Here is a 16,432-nt window from a genome sequence, read left to right on the forward strand (position 1 = left end):
TTGTTTCCTTTGTAAAGAAATGGCTTTACCTGTGTCAACACTATCTGCTTCACCTTAAAGTGTTAGACATATCTAGAATTTTGACCTCAATGATGAGAGCTTTGACCTGTTTATCAAAACCAGCATCAGTCATTATTAACTTCCAAAAGTAAGCAGAGGTCTGAGGTTTCTTATACATTAATAAGAACAGTCTATTCATACAGTGATCTGTGAGCAGAGAAGCTGAGATTTCACAGGCTGAAATATTATTGCATAGTCCATAGGAGATAAGCCAGTAGTCCAGTCTTGAACATTGTCCATTTCCTGAAACGTTTATCCATGTATGTTCAATACAATTCGGGTTAGATATTCTCCAGTAGTCAATCACATTTGTAGTTGTGCACAGTACATTAAGTACAATGTCATCTTTTGCAGGTTGTGGGCCCCTATGAGGTAGTCTGTCTAACCATTGATTAGGGGCTATATTAAAGTCTCCTCTGATGATCACTCTGTCTGAGGTATAGGTTATTTTTACAGAATGATTCTCTTGTAGAAAAAGAAAAATACTATTTGTTTTTTATTCCAAGACAGAAATATAGCTTTACGCTTTATACTATTTTCAACGCCCTAACGTTCAAAGATAGAAAAGAAATAGACATAGTTTACTTAGAAAACAATTGCTTCAATATGCACTTAACCTCATTCTAATGTGCAGGATTGAACATGTTGTCCTTAATAACAAAGCCACGCCTTTATCTGAACTTAGATTCTAGCTTATTTCTCTGGAAAGGTTAAACAGATTTAACATCCCGAACAGGCTCCTGTGCCATACCTGTGACTTGCTGGAAATAACCGTTAAGGCTAGATTTTACTACCATCAATTAGCATAGCCTTCTTTGAGAAAGGCCTTTTTTCCATTTCTTCGAGCCACTTGTACAAGGGGCCAAAGTTTGGTTTGGGCTTTGCGATCCTCCTTCGAAAAGTCCTCCTTAAACCCAATGTTCATTTCCTTACAGACTCTGGCTTCACATCGCTGTTGTTGCCTGCTGCATTGTTTCTTTTACCTAGACAATGAATGGTGTCCTCCAAAGCGTGGAGCTTGTCCACGGACATCGGAACCACCCGGGTAAGTATCCCGAGTAAAAGTCCCACCTTCTTTTATATCCGGCTTGCTCCAGACATAGCTGCTTTAACGAGGTGTTGTCTTTTTTCAGACACGCAATTTCCTCTTTCATTTTGCTGATTTCTTCTTTATTTTCTTTCACTCCATGTGCATTGGCTTCCATCTGGCTTTCAAAAACTTTGAGTCAATTATTCTGTCCATTAAAACCTCTTGCTTAAGGCTTGGATTGCATCAAGGATGACTTCATTGGTGACCTCTCCTGGCTGATTGTTCCTTTCTTTTGTCTTTGCCTTTTTGGGATTAGGACTGTTTATTGGAGTGTGTTCGTGTCGTATTTTTGTGAGTTCTTCCTCCATTGCTTGAAGTTCTTCTTCGTCACACGCCTCTTCAAGAGCTGACAAGTTGTAGTCGTTGTCCGGTATCTTCAGGTTGGACGCATTAGCCATTCAGTTGGCATTAGCCATTTATTTTGCACGTTGGAGGGAGCAGGAAGCCATTTGGGATGAATATTTTAACAAAGTCCAACTTACATCAGTTTAAGTTCAGTTTCACACACGTCTGTCGGCATTTAATGCAGAAATAGTGTTTCTAGGACATAAATATAAGACTTGTTCTTTAGAGCCTGCAAAAGTTGTGCTGCTCACTCCGCCATCTTGGTTCCTTCCTCGTGCAGGCAGCAGTAACGTCGTGGATGACAAGCAGAAACAAACCTCCTTGAGCAGAAATGGATAAAGAAAAGGGTCTTTTGAATGGCAAGTTCAGTTTCAAAGCCCTGGCAGATGGTTCTCTCCACAAGTTATTTGCATTCGATGTGAATGCCAAAGGCAGACCACGGTGGATATTTTTCTCCGGAGACGCCTGGACAACTCTACATGTGACAAACTTTCAACAGCCATAGGTAAATGGGTGGTTACAGCTTGCAGGCCGATTAACATTGTTTGGTTAACCTTCACAAGTGCAAAGTTGGACAATACATTGTGTTAGTATTACTAAGGAATGTTACATTCAGGTCAGTGTGTCCATCTGTTGTTGCTTGTTGGACTTGAGTTTACCATGCTATGCATTCAGCATATTTTTTTGAGCATGCAGTGCCTTTGAGGTTATTCAGGAGAATATTCTGCACAGTATTTGTCATTGTTTTGGATTGTTGCAATAATAATTAACATACATTTGCATAAAGTAAGCATATTTGTTCTCTCCCATCTTGATAAGAATATAAAAAATTTGAAAAATATCCCTTTAAGGTTCATTTATTGCAGATAAAAAATAATTTTTGAATCAATTGACCCCATGATATATATATATATATATATATATATATTTATATATATATATATATCACAGCTTTAAAATTCTGGTATTGTTACATTGTATCATCTTTCCTTTTTCATCACAATACAGAAATTAGTCTCTTTGATACCAAGTAAAGCAGTACAGACACAATATCCATATTTAGGTGTCAAACAATACAATTTATTTTTCCGCATCTCAACATCATCTCAATAACACAATATCACAGCATATGTGGAGGTACATATCAGTCAGCATTCAGCTGCATTTAACAAACACATCTTGTATTTTCCATAATATCTAGTCAGATATTCTGCCCCACAGTGTGCTCTGTTTCATCAACCTAAATGACTTATTCAGTGACATTTGTGAAACATACATCCTCGCATCCTCCATTGTTGCAAGATTACAGGTTAATTGGGACACACACAAGATTTATACAACAAAGCAATAGTTGCGCTCTTTGTTCAATATATCTCAACTACAAATACATACACACACACACACACACACACACACACACACACAGACATAAAAAACTACTGCTGATAAACCAACCCTGACATTCGTGTGTAAATTCATCTTCTTCATTACAGTTAACATGACACACTGTTCTCCCAACGAGTCACTGTCCACCACTAGGGAGCAGTGTAGTCTTTTCAAAGTGCTCCCATGCCAGCTCTGGATCTCAATCAGCTCATGTTGAATGAAGAAGAGGATAAGTCTAGAAGGAGAACCATGCAACAGAAGAGATCCTCTGCTTTTGAGCTTCACTCAAACTTGCGCAGGTGGTTGTAGAGGGACTGGACGTAGGTGAAGACACACATAGGGTCTGGTTTACGACCCATGATCATCATATCGTCCACTTCGATGAGTCGGTCGCAGCCTGCCTTCAGTCTGGAGACACAGACAGAGAAACACAAGTCAGAGCGGAAGAAGCATCTGCTGCCATAACACCAGACTACAGAGCTGTGAGGCTCCTGAACTCATCCTCAACAAAAGTTTTCCTCTGTAGCATAAAGGGAACTTGCATTGCGCTGTACAACCCTGTGTTGTAAAATGAAAATGGTATGAACCTTGAACCTTAAACATTGCAAGAATATTTTTCAACTACAGTGATCGAATGTAACTAAGTACATTTACTCAAGTACTACAATTGAGCTACTCGTACTTTAATTGAGTATTTCCATTTTCTGCTATTTTATACTTCTACTCCACTACAGTTTGAATATTGACCTTTTTACTCCACGATATTAATCTGATAACTTTAGTTACTTTGCAGACTGCATGCTGCATCCAAGCCAAAATAATGCAATTTTAAATTAATTTATTCTATCGGCAATTGAACTGCACTGCACTGATTCTGATAATCAGAAAAACGCTGAATATCAGATCTGATAATCAGCCCGGCCGATAATCTGTTGATCCATAGAATACATTATGATACATGTAAATATATGTATGATTTACTTTTAAGAAATTACTTTTGATACTTGATACTTTATTACTAGTACATTTAATATCAGACTTTTATTGAAGTACTATTCATATGGGAGACTTTCATGTTTACCAAAGTGATATTTGAACATGATGTCTTTACTTTTACTCAAGTATGACTTTTGGTTACTTTTTACAATTACAACACAACTACCACTGCTACTATAACCAAACCAAAAAATGTAATCCCATTTCCTCAGAATTGCTTGGTTTTCTCACACTGGCTGTCCAAAATGCACAAATATTCAGTTTACAGTGATACAGAACGGACAAAAATGGCAAACCATCACATTAGAGAAGCGCGAAACCAGAGATTGTTTCATCATTTTTGATTATCAAATAGATTCATATTCTGTTGATTCTTGTTGACTAACCATTTCATCTCAATGTGATAAGGGAGGTAAACACAATGGCAGAAATGTATCAAGAAAACAATGACAAACAGCCAATACCAGCCTGGTATATCAATCTAACCTTTCTAAAGCCATAATCTGCATCTCATATAGTGCATGGATAGTTCTGATGAAAACACTGATTTACATTCCAATAAACATGCTTTGAAGGGCTAAAGAACAACACCCCGCATGTAATAATTCATATACATTGATGCGTGATCTCTTTAAGAGGTCAAGTCTAAAGCTGACACTATATGTGAAGGATTGATTCTGTGACCAAGTGAAGATTGTTTTTCATTCAAACCAGCTTACTTCTGCAGCAGCGTTATCGGTCAAAGAAAAACACATTCTTAAATCAAGTGCTAGTCTTTAAGCCCTGATAAAGAGTATGTTCAGAGCCATGCTGTGGGCCTGTATCAGTATGCTCTGTAGTGTGCAGCCTGTATGGACACTATCAGTCTGTGGAAACAATAAGCCATGCTCTGTAAAGCCATGGGGCCCTATTTAAACGATCTATGGTGCATAGTCTAAAGCACATGATGCAAATGCATTTAAGGGGTGTTCAAGTCAATTTAGCTAGTTAAATGGCAGATCATCTGGGCGCAAAGTAAGGCACTCAGCACAAGGGGTTGTATTTAGACTCTTAATTAGTCATTGGTGTGTTTTGGGTGTAACATAAATTAAACCAATCAGAGCATTATCTCCCATTCCCTTTAAGAGCCAGGTGCACTAGGACCTGGCTCATTGCTATTAAGCAGTGACTCTTGAGGGACAGTTATATGGTCCTCGGCTGCTAGACCCTCTGCCCCCGCCGTTTCACAATCATCTGTACCATCAGATGATGACTGCATATGAGAAAATACAGTGATATTAACTGAGGAGGAAGAGGTACCCTGCTGCGCGTCCCTCTTTGTGTAATAGTGATGCGTAGATCAGGCAGGACGGGTCATACAAATGATCATTAGCATGAGCAACACAGGATACACTTAATTGATTTTTCAATCACCGGTCTCACCAACAGGATCGGTTAGTATTTCATGTTAAATAATGTTCTTCTACACATCAAAACGTCTCGCACACAGTCCAAATTCATACAGTAAAATAGTTTGGCATGAAGCAGCCATCCTCCTGATAAATCCTGAGACCCTGTCTAAAATATTTATTACAGAAGCTACAAGTTTTTCCTGGAGAGTTTCCTCTTCAGCTTTTAGTTTTGCTGATTAAATGCAGCATGATATTTGTTACAGTGACATTACTGCACGCATGGAATTGTTTAAAATAACAGAAAATGTCCTCTTCAATCATAAAATCCAAGTGTATGCATGTTGAGAACTTGCCTGTGAAGATTACTGTCTGGATAATTTGCCCTTTAAATAGTTGTAAAAACATTGTGCCATTGACTTTACACCAGCTTTCTGTCGGTCTAATGTGCAGCTGCTTTCTGCTGCCTCAAGATAGCAGTGTGCAAGCAATACGCCTGACCACACCTCACTTTAAGATCAAGGGAGCACAGGTGGGCGCAAGTGCATTTGCTATTTACACAGTGTGGGTGCTGGGCATGAAAATGACAACTATGTCAGCCTGAAACTAGCAGTAACACTTGCACTGTGCTGTGCACCGCTTTGCACCGAGCATAAGATAGAGCCCATGGAGTCAGTCTTTCACCAGACATGGAAGAAAAGAGTCTGGTGAAACAGACATGATAGGCAGGAATATCATTATATAAACTTTGCAGAGGGCTAAACAACAAAAGCAACAATGGAAACAAATTAAGAGACATTCAGCCGCATTAAAGTCAATAATTGCATTGTTGAATCCACTAAGGCCATTAAATACTTTCAGGCCAATTCAGTAAAACTCAGAAACCACAACTGACTCTGTGCTAAGTCTTTCTGCTGTTGCATGATGGGAGCAATGGCTTACATCAGCACTGAGCAATCCCTGTGGCTTTAAAAGAATAGTTCAACTTTTAGGGAAATATGCTTATTGGCTTTCTTTCCAAGAGTAAATTGAGTAGATTAATACCTCTCCTATGTCCGTGCATTAAGTTTTGAGCTGGAGTCTGGGTGTGAAATTAAATTAAATTAAATTAATTAAAATTAAAAAATTAGCCTGTCAGTGTAAACCATCTGTCTAATCCATACACAAACAGATATTTTTAAATACAATGTTTTGTTTTGTTTTGTTTTACTTGGCATAAGTATTTCTTAGAAAACAACAGTTTATTCATCTGTTTGGAACTTCTGTACTAGATCTCTGGCTACGATGTGGGTGGCCAGAGAGGTTTCACTGTAGGATTATGTACAGGCATCAATAGTACCAAACTGTGCAGCCTCACTGTGACAACAACACTGTGGGAGTACATTTCTACCTACAGAACTATAAACTGTCATTTTTCCATCCCTCAGTATGTAATTAAACGAACAATTTGTTAATTTCTGAACATGGGAGATGTTGGTGCAAGTATATTTTTACTTTGGGAAAGTGAAACACAGGTTTATCATTAGGCTTATGAGTGTAGCATGGGATCATGGGAGTTGTTGTCCTAATTGTTAAACAACCGCCTTAGTTTTTTTCACATCATGTTTAGTCATGTTTGCTGACTTCCTTCCTCATTGTCTGACTCTCTCCTATAAGTTGAAGAGACAAGAACGAAATGAAACACACCATTACCTTAATAATGTAAGTGCACAACTCAACAACATATATAGAAAGGACTAGGAAAGACTAGTTGTTTATAGACATTTATGCAGAACTGTTACATATTATATTGTTAATTTAGCTCTTTGTTGCTTTTTTCAGTCTTTGTGCTAAAGTCTGCTCTGAACACAATCTCAATCTCCTTCTCTTGCTTGACCACTCACACACTATGCACTGCCCTGTTTCTCAAAGGAGCCACGCTGCTTTTATAACCCCTATTGGAGGATAAAGACTGTAGTCATACGTCATTATTCCAGTGACGTTTGAATATATGTTTAAATGTAGTGACTTTGAGCACAAAATTAAGTTATTTCTCAGAAAACATTTGGCTCATCTACTTTGTCAGGAAAGGACTATTTCTGGAGACTTTGAAAGTCATATTGCTATTATGTCATATTGACATCTTTATGTAGACAAATCTTTTTTTTTTTTTTTAAAAAGACATCTACAGAGCTTGTAGAAATGTGCAGAATAAAAGTATCACTTTTCCTTAAAAACATTATTATGATTGCAAATCAATAATTTTAAAATGTTTGTCAGGTCCAAATTGATGATGTGTAAAATTTCTGAAGGTTGGTTCCAGCTTCTGTCAGCCAATAGTATAACACCATTGGTATCACGTGGTATTTGTGTTTTGTCAGTGTCGTCACGTCAGTCTTGGTAGTTACCAGTTTGTAGAAGCGTCAAAATGACTGAGTTCTACAGTGTGCAGCCAGCATGTTCTGCCCTAACATAAGCTAGCCAGCGTTAGCTTGCAAGCATTATCGATGTTTATGTCAACTAGCATTAGCAACATTATCGTTAGCCAGCTAGCATTGGCAACATTAGCTAGTGCAACAAACGGAACCACTCGAGGGGGCAGATGATTCGAACAACAGTGCTGTTGTGGCGTAAATGCAATGTTAGGGGGAGATGGAACGCCACATCTAGTGCTGGAATGTTAATAATACGATAATGTTAATATTTAATGCACGAACATGGGATTGGTATCAGTCTTCTCAAATCAGTCACAGAAAGAAAGACAAAATAAGTGTTTTTCCAGTAAATCTAAAATCAATAAATTGTAAGTGTGACCAGCAGGTAGATGTAGACTGAATTCATCTGTTTTACCACATCAGTATGAACCCAAGACAAGCCATTTTGCTGTTATCTGACAATGAAATGGATCAAAACTCCTTAATAAGCACGATCAATTCTCCAACGAAAATGTATTATATTCATCACATCAGGGACACAGAGACGCAAGAATTCCAAAAAGCTGCCTTGTCTTTATATTCTGGTATCACTCACTCTGCAGTCCTAAAGGCCAGTTCAAAGTTGTGTTTGCGATTTGCGGGCAACAGAGAGTTGTAGTCGAACTCGGTGGGGAAGAAGGAGTGCACCAGAGCACAGAAAGCCATCCCATCACTCCAGGTGGATGAGAAGTTCTGGATGTCAATGTTCTATAGAGAAACAGAGAAGAAAAAACATTTGGTGATGATGTGGCAAGTGTGTATTAGTGAGGAGTTCCCGTGTCACTCCAGTCCCTGTTGCTTGCATGAAAGACAGCAGTAAAAGCTGAAAGATTGAAGGAGGTAAAAGAACATGGCTTGTAAAACTGACTGGCAGTGTGTTGTAGCTTCATAAAGCCATCCCCTCATTCACTGTGTAGCTCATAATGATGATGGATAAAACAGATCCTCCTGCTTTTGGTCTGTTACATGCTTTTGAACTCATGTCATCTCAAGGCTGTCCTTTATTAGTCTGGAGTTTGCGCTGAATGAAATGCAACATGTCAAGTCATAGGATGAAATCTGTCTTGTGTGTGTGTGTGTGTGTGTGTGTGTGTGAGAATGTTTGCCCCCTTTTAATAAGAGTCTTGGCTTTGCCTGGCTTGACTATAACCAAAGCCACATGGAGCAGCTGGCACAGGCTGTTGCGAAGAAAAGGTTACCAGTGTGCAGCAATGTTCTCAACCATGACTCAATTTAACTTGATCCTGCACTCTCAACTAAACACACATACACTTTCATTCGCACTCACCTCCATATGCCTATATGGCTGAGAGGTGGATATTAAACACATTACCGCTGCACTGTGTGCTGACAGGTTAAAGCTATATGAAAGATAGACAGGGGTTGGGCTCGTTGGAAACTTATTTGTTTCACTCACATCAATACTATGTGCTGGAGATTTATTGAGCACATTTCTAATCGGCACTAATCGGTTACCTGAACTTTAGGCATGTATTAAGGACATAAAAACCTGGATGACCTGCAATTTTCTGCTTCTCATCTCAGACAAAACAGAAGTAATTGTGCTGGGCCCTAAACATCTCAGAGACATATGATCTAATGATATAGCTACTCTGGATGACATTACTCTGGCCTCCAGCTCCACAGTAAGGAAAGGAAGGAAGGTAAGGAATCTGGGAGTTATCTCAATTTCAAGGACTGCCTTCTTCCACCTACGGAACATTGCAAAAATCAGTCTCAAGAAGATGCAGAGAAATTAGTCCACACTTTTGTTACCTCAAGGCTGGATTATTGAAATTCCCTTTTATCAGGCTACCCCAAAAATTCTCTCTCCAGCTGATCCAGAATGCTGCTTCATGTGTACCGACAAGAACTCATATTAGAGAACAAATTTCTTCCACATTAGCGTCTCTGCACTGGCTTCCCGCAAAATCCAGAATTTGATTTAAAATCCTGCAATAGACAACTTTTCAGCATTAACCTATCATTCTGAATTAAATACTGTTCGCAATGGCTGTAGAAAAATGACACAATCCGCTTATAGATTGGTTTCTAACCCACCTCAGTTTCATCACATTATTTGGCTGGATTTTACCAGGAAAAATAAGGGTTGAAATACGGCACAAACAAAGCATGTCTGCCATGTGCAACCAAAACAGGATGAGGCATTGTTTTCCCTGGTTTCCCCAGGTAACAGTGGACCTCTGCAGATGGAGGAGGCAAAGAAGGAGGAGAGGGGGAGTGATAGAAATCGAGGTAAAACAAGAGTGAATAGACGGACATTCACTCGATGTAGAGCAATGGTGTTTTGCCAAAGTCTGTTCCCCAGCTGATAGGTATTTGCGCTTACCACATGAACTAGAGATGGCTCAAGACCTGAATTCTTTCTACTTGATCACAAGTAACAAAACCTTCCTACTTAATAATACAACTGGGTGTTTTACTCTGCCTTTTCTTAACACTGAGGTTGGGATTTCTAGGTGAAATTGGGATCGGTACGGCTGTTTTTTGCCTGGGACAGTAGCCAAGCTGTAAGAGGTGGCCATGTGGCTGTCTTTGCAACAGCAGCACCAACAGTAACACCACAGGGAAACACTGGGAGGGGGGAAAGTTGAAAAGTTGTCTTCCTCCACTTTAAATAAATAAATCAATTCATACAAAAGACAAAAGTTATATTATTTTGGCATGATACTGCAGTTGTAAGCCTGGAAGTCAGCTGATGTGGTGTGTTCATGTGCTGGTAGAATGTCCGGTTATCTAAGACTTGAGCTTTAGGAACAACAATACATTCCCAGGCAGTCAACCCCAACAGACTGCCAGCTGGAAAACATCATGAAAAGGATCACATGAATTTATGAGCTTCTTGCATCAACTTTGCTGCTGCTGATCTGCTGCCAACTTTAAGGCTCAGATGTTGAAGCTCTCCCAAGAGAACATGAACACTGCACCAGCTTCCATTACATTTTGCGCAATAATTAAATCATTTTGACAAGAACATACCCAGATACACAGGGTTACCTATCTTAAGGAAGTATTTGCCAATTGACTGTCATGCTGTAATCAATTGACGTCATTGACTGTCATGATGGAAGAAAAATATCTTCAAAAATGTAATTAACTATGATCTGCTTTGGAAAATATGCTGAATATAAATGAGAAGGTTGTGTCTGCACATTTATAATTGGTGTTTTACCTGGTAGCCTATGGTCTTAGAGCGGCACCACTCAAGCAGGATCTGTTTGATGCTGCTGGCACTGGACACCCCAAAACTCTGAGACCGTTTCAGTTTGGGTTTAGAGTCCACTGGTTTGGGGCGGCTGTACATGAGCAAGGCAAGGACACACAAGAGTGTTTCAATGTTTTGGAAACAACTTTAATTTTCACGTCACCCAGATGCAACGGTAAACAGCATTTACCTGTTAGCAGTTTCTGAGTCCAGTTTTTCAAAGATGGATCGACGAGCCTGAGCACCAATGTTACGTGGCAGAGTCTGTGACCTCACTAGCTCTCGCCTCCTCTCTCCAACCTGCCCGAAAGATCTGTCGCCATCTCTGCAGGATGTGAGCACAGAAGAGCATAGAATGGTGACAATGCAAAACATCTTTTACCTATCCTTAAAGATGCCACCTTTCACTCACCTGTCATGCTGCAGCAACCCTGAGTAGGTCACTGACTTAGCGGGAGCTGAATTTGCTTTCTCTGCAAAAGACAGTCATTGTAAATCATATCCATAATGTGCAGTGTCTTAACAGGATAGCATGTGTCTGAAAGCATGGCTCACCCTGAAGGTGGGGAGATCCCAGAGCTCTGATAGGTGTAGGAGTCCATGTAGAAGATACTAAAAGCAACAAGAACAAGGAAATTGAATGTTGTAAATAAATTATTCTACATTCACGTCATGAAAATAACGATGAATGCATCATTACTACTACAACAACAACAGCAACAACAGCAACAGCAACAGCAACAGCAACAGAGAGGTCGATTGAGATATAGCTAAGACCATCAGTCACCTGGTTGAACTGGAGGCTCCTCAAATGGTTGTGTCTGTTTGGTGCTCGCAGCTGATTGGCCAGTAGGTGAGGCACCAGAGATTGGAGAGGAGCAAGAACCAACAGGGCTGCTGGGAGAGTCGGGGCCCTCTGCCATCTTGGTTGTCGCAGTGATGGGGAGGTGTGGCATACGCATGGCAACAGGGGCTGTGTGCTCGTGTGGGAAGTCATTGAGCGGAGAGATCTTTCCGTGTAGCAATGCTGAATGTTCTGGTTGGATGAAAAGATGTGATCATGTTGATGAGAATCCTTATAGGACACACAATTATAGGTCACAATTTTATTTTGGGTTACTACTCGAATAGGTTTACATGCTAATGATCCAAAAACACATCGGTTTTCTCATACTTTTCCCTCTCTGTCTGAAACGCTCGGGTTTTAGCTCCTGTCTCTTTGGGGCCCTCTTCCCGAATACCCAGTCTACTCTAATTGGTCAGCTCACACGCGCCCGGCCAACACTGCTTCATTTACTGCAACATCAGAGCAGCTATGCTTAATAAATTTGTATTCGCCGAACTAGCTGCTCTGCTGAAATTATGCAAATTTGTGACATTGTGACAAAGTGTGATGTCACAAAGCCACGGAATTGGACGTGGTTACCACATCGTGCAGGATTATCTCAAATTTAAAAACAATCATGAAGGGCGGCCATTAGCTCAGTTGGTAGAGCGGGTGTCCTATGTACAGAGGCCCTGTCCTCGCTGCAGCGGCCCGGGTTTGTGTCCGACCTGTGGCCCTTTGCTGCATGTCTTCTCTCATGGGGTGTATTTATAACTAAATAAGGGAGTGTAAGGCGATTTAATTAGTTAGTTAGGATATAACACTGTTTCTTATTTTTCTTATAAAGAACATAGTTCTAGGTGTTGCCTAATTGAATACAAATGATGGATTTGTATGTGTTATTAGTGTACTTAGCTTATAACTGTCTTGTTTACTCTAACAAAGACCATAGTATTTCTAGTTTTTGCATAATTTCATACAAATTATGGCTTATAACGTCTTTATTAGATTACTTAGCGTATAACGGTATATGTTTACTGTTATTTACTGTTTGTCTTTGGTGTGTTTAAAAGAGCCATGGGGTTAAATTTGTGTTTCAGAGGAGTTGGACGTCAATGTAAAGTTTATCCACCACCAGGTTCCAATGAGGAAGTAGATTATAATTATTGCTCAAAATATTAGTATTAATATGGCATTAATAAAGGTTAATATACAACTACTGTTATCACTCGACCAGCAATATAACACTACTAGTCAGTACAATAACACAGTGAAACCTCTTGCTGATCAGGCAAAAGTTAGTCTATTAACACACATATAATTCAGGGGAAATAATAATTGTAATTTAAGTAAAGCTTTAGAAAAATCGGAATGCATTCAGCGACTGAACTGTAAAATGTACAGAAACCAAAAACAACAACTTTATAGTCAAACATTTATTTGCTTATCTAAAGACAAAGACATGACAACAACAAAACACAAACTAGATTATGGCGACAAGACATAACACAAAGACAGAGGTTCGGGGGTTGGACCAGGTGTGAATGGAGCCGTATTCAGCTACACAATAGAACTACACTTACTAAATCTGGAAACCATCAACCTTAATCAACCCTTGGAAAGTTTGTTATACCTGACGAGGCTGCAGAGGATGAAGAGAGAGGAGGTGTCGGGCGTCCCTTCAGTCAGTCTTTGCTGGTGTGGGGTCCTGCATCTCTCTCTTTCACACACTCATTGTTTCTTAGAGCGAATGGCACAACGTATCATCCGCTTATCTATTTTATCAACCTAATTGAGCACATACTACTACTATTACTAACACTATTATTATTGCTTAGCCAACTTAGCTAACACTTCTAAGGCCTTGAAGGTGCATCAATTATTATGATAATTTATTAGCTGAACACCGGAAGGATCACCCATAATCGCTCCCCCAGGAAACTTTCCAGGGGAGGTCAGTGGGAGAGGGATTTAGGAAAGTCCATTCCTTAAGTTTGTAACAGCCTGAGCTAACCTTATCTGATTGCATCATCTGGGTTATTTTTCCAAACTTTGTAAAACTCCTCCAGAGTTATGTAAGACATTATTCAACTATTTTCATAGCAGTACTCCCCATGACTTGTGAACTGATCTCCATGTGTAAAAACAGTGGAGTCACCCTTAAAAACCCTATTTTTCAGGGCTACTATGACTGCAAACAGCCTTGAAGCAGGTTGTAGAACAGTGGTGGCGTAGTTACCTGTCGGAGCAGCGTGTCCATTCTCCTGGCCAGCATGTGTTGGGGCGGGGTCCACCTCTATTGGCTCCTCTCTCTCAATACTCTGAAACACATTGAACCATATAGTTACCAACAACACACTAGCACCCTTCATTGCTTTGAAAGGAGCATGAGGTCATATTTGACCTTCACTGGCGACCAGCAGGAGGGCTGTTGGTGGAGTATTTTTACTTTCAAGACAGAGTTCAAGCTGGAAAATTAGTTAATAACAGAAATGTAAGCACCTGGTGTATTAATCATTCTGGTTTTGATGAGTTGTATTGATTGAATGCCCACAGTATTATTTGTACTTGTTGCCCATGTGAACTTGTACAAGTTCTGTTTGGAGTCATTCATAAACCAACATGTGTTTGGATGGCAGGAAGTCAGGGCATCATGTTCTCCTTGTTCTAACAGGAAAAGAAATCCAGATGTCCAAAGCTCATTGAGTCATTGTTGGACCATTTTAAGTTCTGGACTTTCCTCCAACATATGGGCTTTTTTGACACGACTTCAGACAAAACAAAACAAATCGGCAAAGCATGACACGACTCGACACACTTCAAAGTTGGCCGGTGTGTGGATAAATGAGCTGATTGATGTAGCCGTCAGAGGCACCGGGGTGTTCTGTTCTGTGTGTCTGCCTCCTCTCCTTTGATAAGACTCGAGTGGTCTTTGTTTTAGATCAGGCACTACTGTCCCTGACACACTCAGTGATGGGAGGGCTGCCCATATCAGGCAGAGTGACTCCTAAAATGATTGAGATCAAGTTTTAATGTCAAACATCTTGAGTATCCTTAGGTCATATTTCAAAGGCTATGTGGCTGTGTATTTTTCCTGTCACTGTGATCCGTGCAGACAACTCTCCGAACACAATCAGCCACATGGAAACAGCTAGTCACCCTCCTGAGCAGATACTTCTATCTCAAGCTCTTACCCGCATGGTGCTGCTGACCCACATAGGCTGTGGGTCAAGCTGTCACTTTCCATGTGGCCCTGTCAAACAGATAGATGGAAATTGGTGTGTTGATATTTGGCCTCTTTGGCACAGAGCAACACGAGTCCGGTCAATAGTGCAGCGCTGATAGCTGTGCACGTTTTTCAAGGTCAGTATCAAACCACATGTCTCAGTGTATCTGTGTTGGTCTGACAGACCCTGAAACAGGCTTTGAGGAGACGTAACCTATCCTCAGGCAGTCATTTTGGAGATCCTCAGCTCTTTGGCAACAAATAACTTGAACAGCTGGTTGTGTTTAACACTTGGCTCTCACACACAAATGAAATAGACAAGGCTGATTTCTGCGCTCTGTTTGACCGGGAACCTTATTTCACCACTGACGCATCTGATGCATCAATTCTTTGTTTAGATAACGTCACCATGTTTGGAAGCAGAACCGCAACATCTGGTCAGCTTGTCTCTGCTGTCAGAAACCAGTAAATGAATGGACAGAGACGGGACCACATGGACAAACAAATGGAACCAATCACATTCATTTGCAATCACTTGAAAGTGAACAAATTTAGTTCCTAAGCCTTTTAACACTGTTGATTCTGAGGGAAATATCTGTCTCTTTGGCTGTTCAAGACCAGGTGATCACTAACTTTGACTGCAGACTGGTGCTGTGGCAGCATACAGTGGGTTTATCAGAGCTTATTCCCTGACTGAACATAGACAGTGAAGCAATGTACGTCTTGCAGCTTGTGTGTTACAGGAACCATCTGTGATGTTTAGATGGTGATGCAATGAAAGACTACACTCAGACAGAGGGGAAAAGATCATCATCTTCAAACATTAACAATTTATTTTTAATGTATTGCATTTACTAAACATACACAACATAAACTACACTTTTCCCTTTTTCCCTCCCAACCTGGAAGGGAATAAGGGAAAAACTGAGGATTTGTGAAGAAAATATGATCTTGTATGAAAAGGTGAGGAAGGCACAGAGGGGAGCGTTTACATATTGCATGATGGGAAATGAGGCAGAAAGCCGTCCGTGGTAGTGAGGTAGAAACAGCTGGCTATCCAGCAGGAGGTGGGACAAACGCAGAATGTCTGGCTTTGGGAAGGGGGCTTTGCCGGCTTAATTACTCAGATCATCAGACGTCCACAGCGGGTCAGAGGGGGAAACCAGCTGCTGAGGTTCCTATAAACTCTCTGGTATCTTGACGTCTGTTTTGCTGGCAGAACACACTGGTACTTACACCTAACAAGGCACAGTACTGATGCATACACACATGCATACACAAACACTTTGGCACTAGAACTTCACGAGTACACACACACACACAAACATCAACTGATATCTGATAGACTTATCTGAACATGAGGTGCTGATTTGTTGAGGATCATCAGCTTTTTATTTTAAATATAGATGTCAGCAAGATGATGTCACCAGTCGTTC

The 16,432-nt window shown here is 40.3% G+C and overlaps 1 protein-coding gene across 1 annotated transcript in view; it reads right to left on the reverse strand.

Annotated features, from left to right (window-relative positions):
- Window positions 1-2,569: 2,569 nt before the first annotated feature.
- smtnl (smoothelin, like) overlaps window positions 2,570-16,432 on the reverse strand; it is a 36,684-nt gene continuing 22,821 nt past the window's right edge. Inside the window, exons 4-11 of the mRNA XM_084350995.1 lie at window positions 14,010-14,091; window positions 11,732-11,980; window positions 11,500-11,556; window positions 11,357-11,417; window positions 11,135-11,269; window positions 10,912-11,035; window positions 8,275-8,426; window positions 2,570-3,289 (exon numbers count right to left, since the gene is read on the reverse strand). Coding sequence (XP_084207121.1) covers window positions 3,163-3,289; window positions 8,275-8,426; window positions 10,912-11,035; window positions 11,135-11,269; window positions 11,357-11,417; window positions 11,500-11,556; window positions 11,732-11,980; window positions 14,010-14,091 — 987 coding nt within the window. The 3' untranslated portion in view covers window positions 2,570-3,162. The remainder of the gene's footprint in view (window positions 3,290-8,274; window positions 8,427-10,911; window positions 11,036-11,134; window positions 11,270-11,356; window positions 11,418-11,499; window positions 11,557-11,731; window positions 11,981-14,009; window positions 14,092-16,432) is intronic.

The sequence above is a fragment of the Pagrus pagrus genome (genome assembly GCF_965226575.1).
Source record: "Pagrus pagrus genome assembly, chromosome: 4".
NCBI classification, from domain to species: Eukaryota; Metazoa; Chordata; class Actinopteri; order Spariformes; family Sparidae; genus Pagrus; species Pagrus pagrus.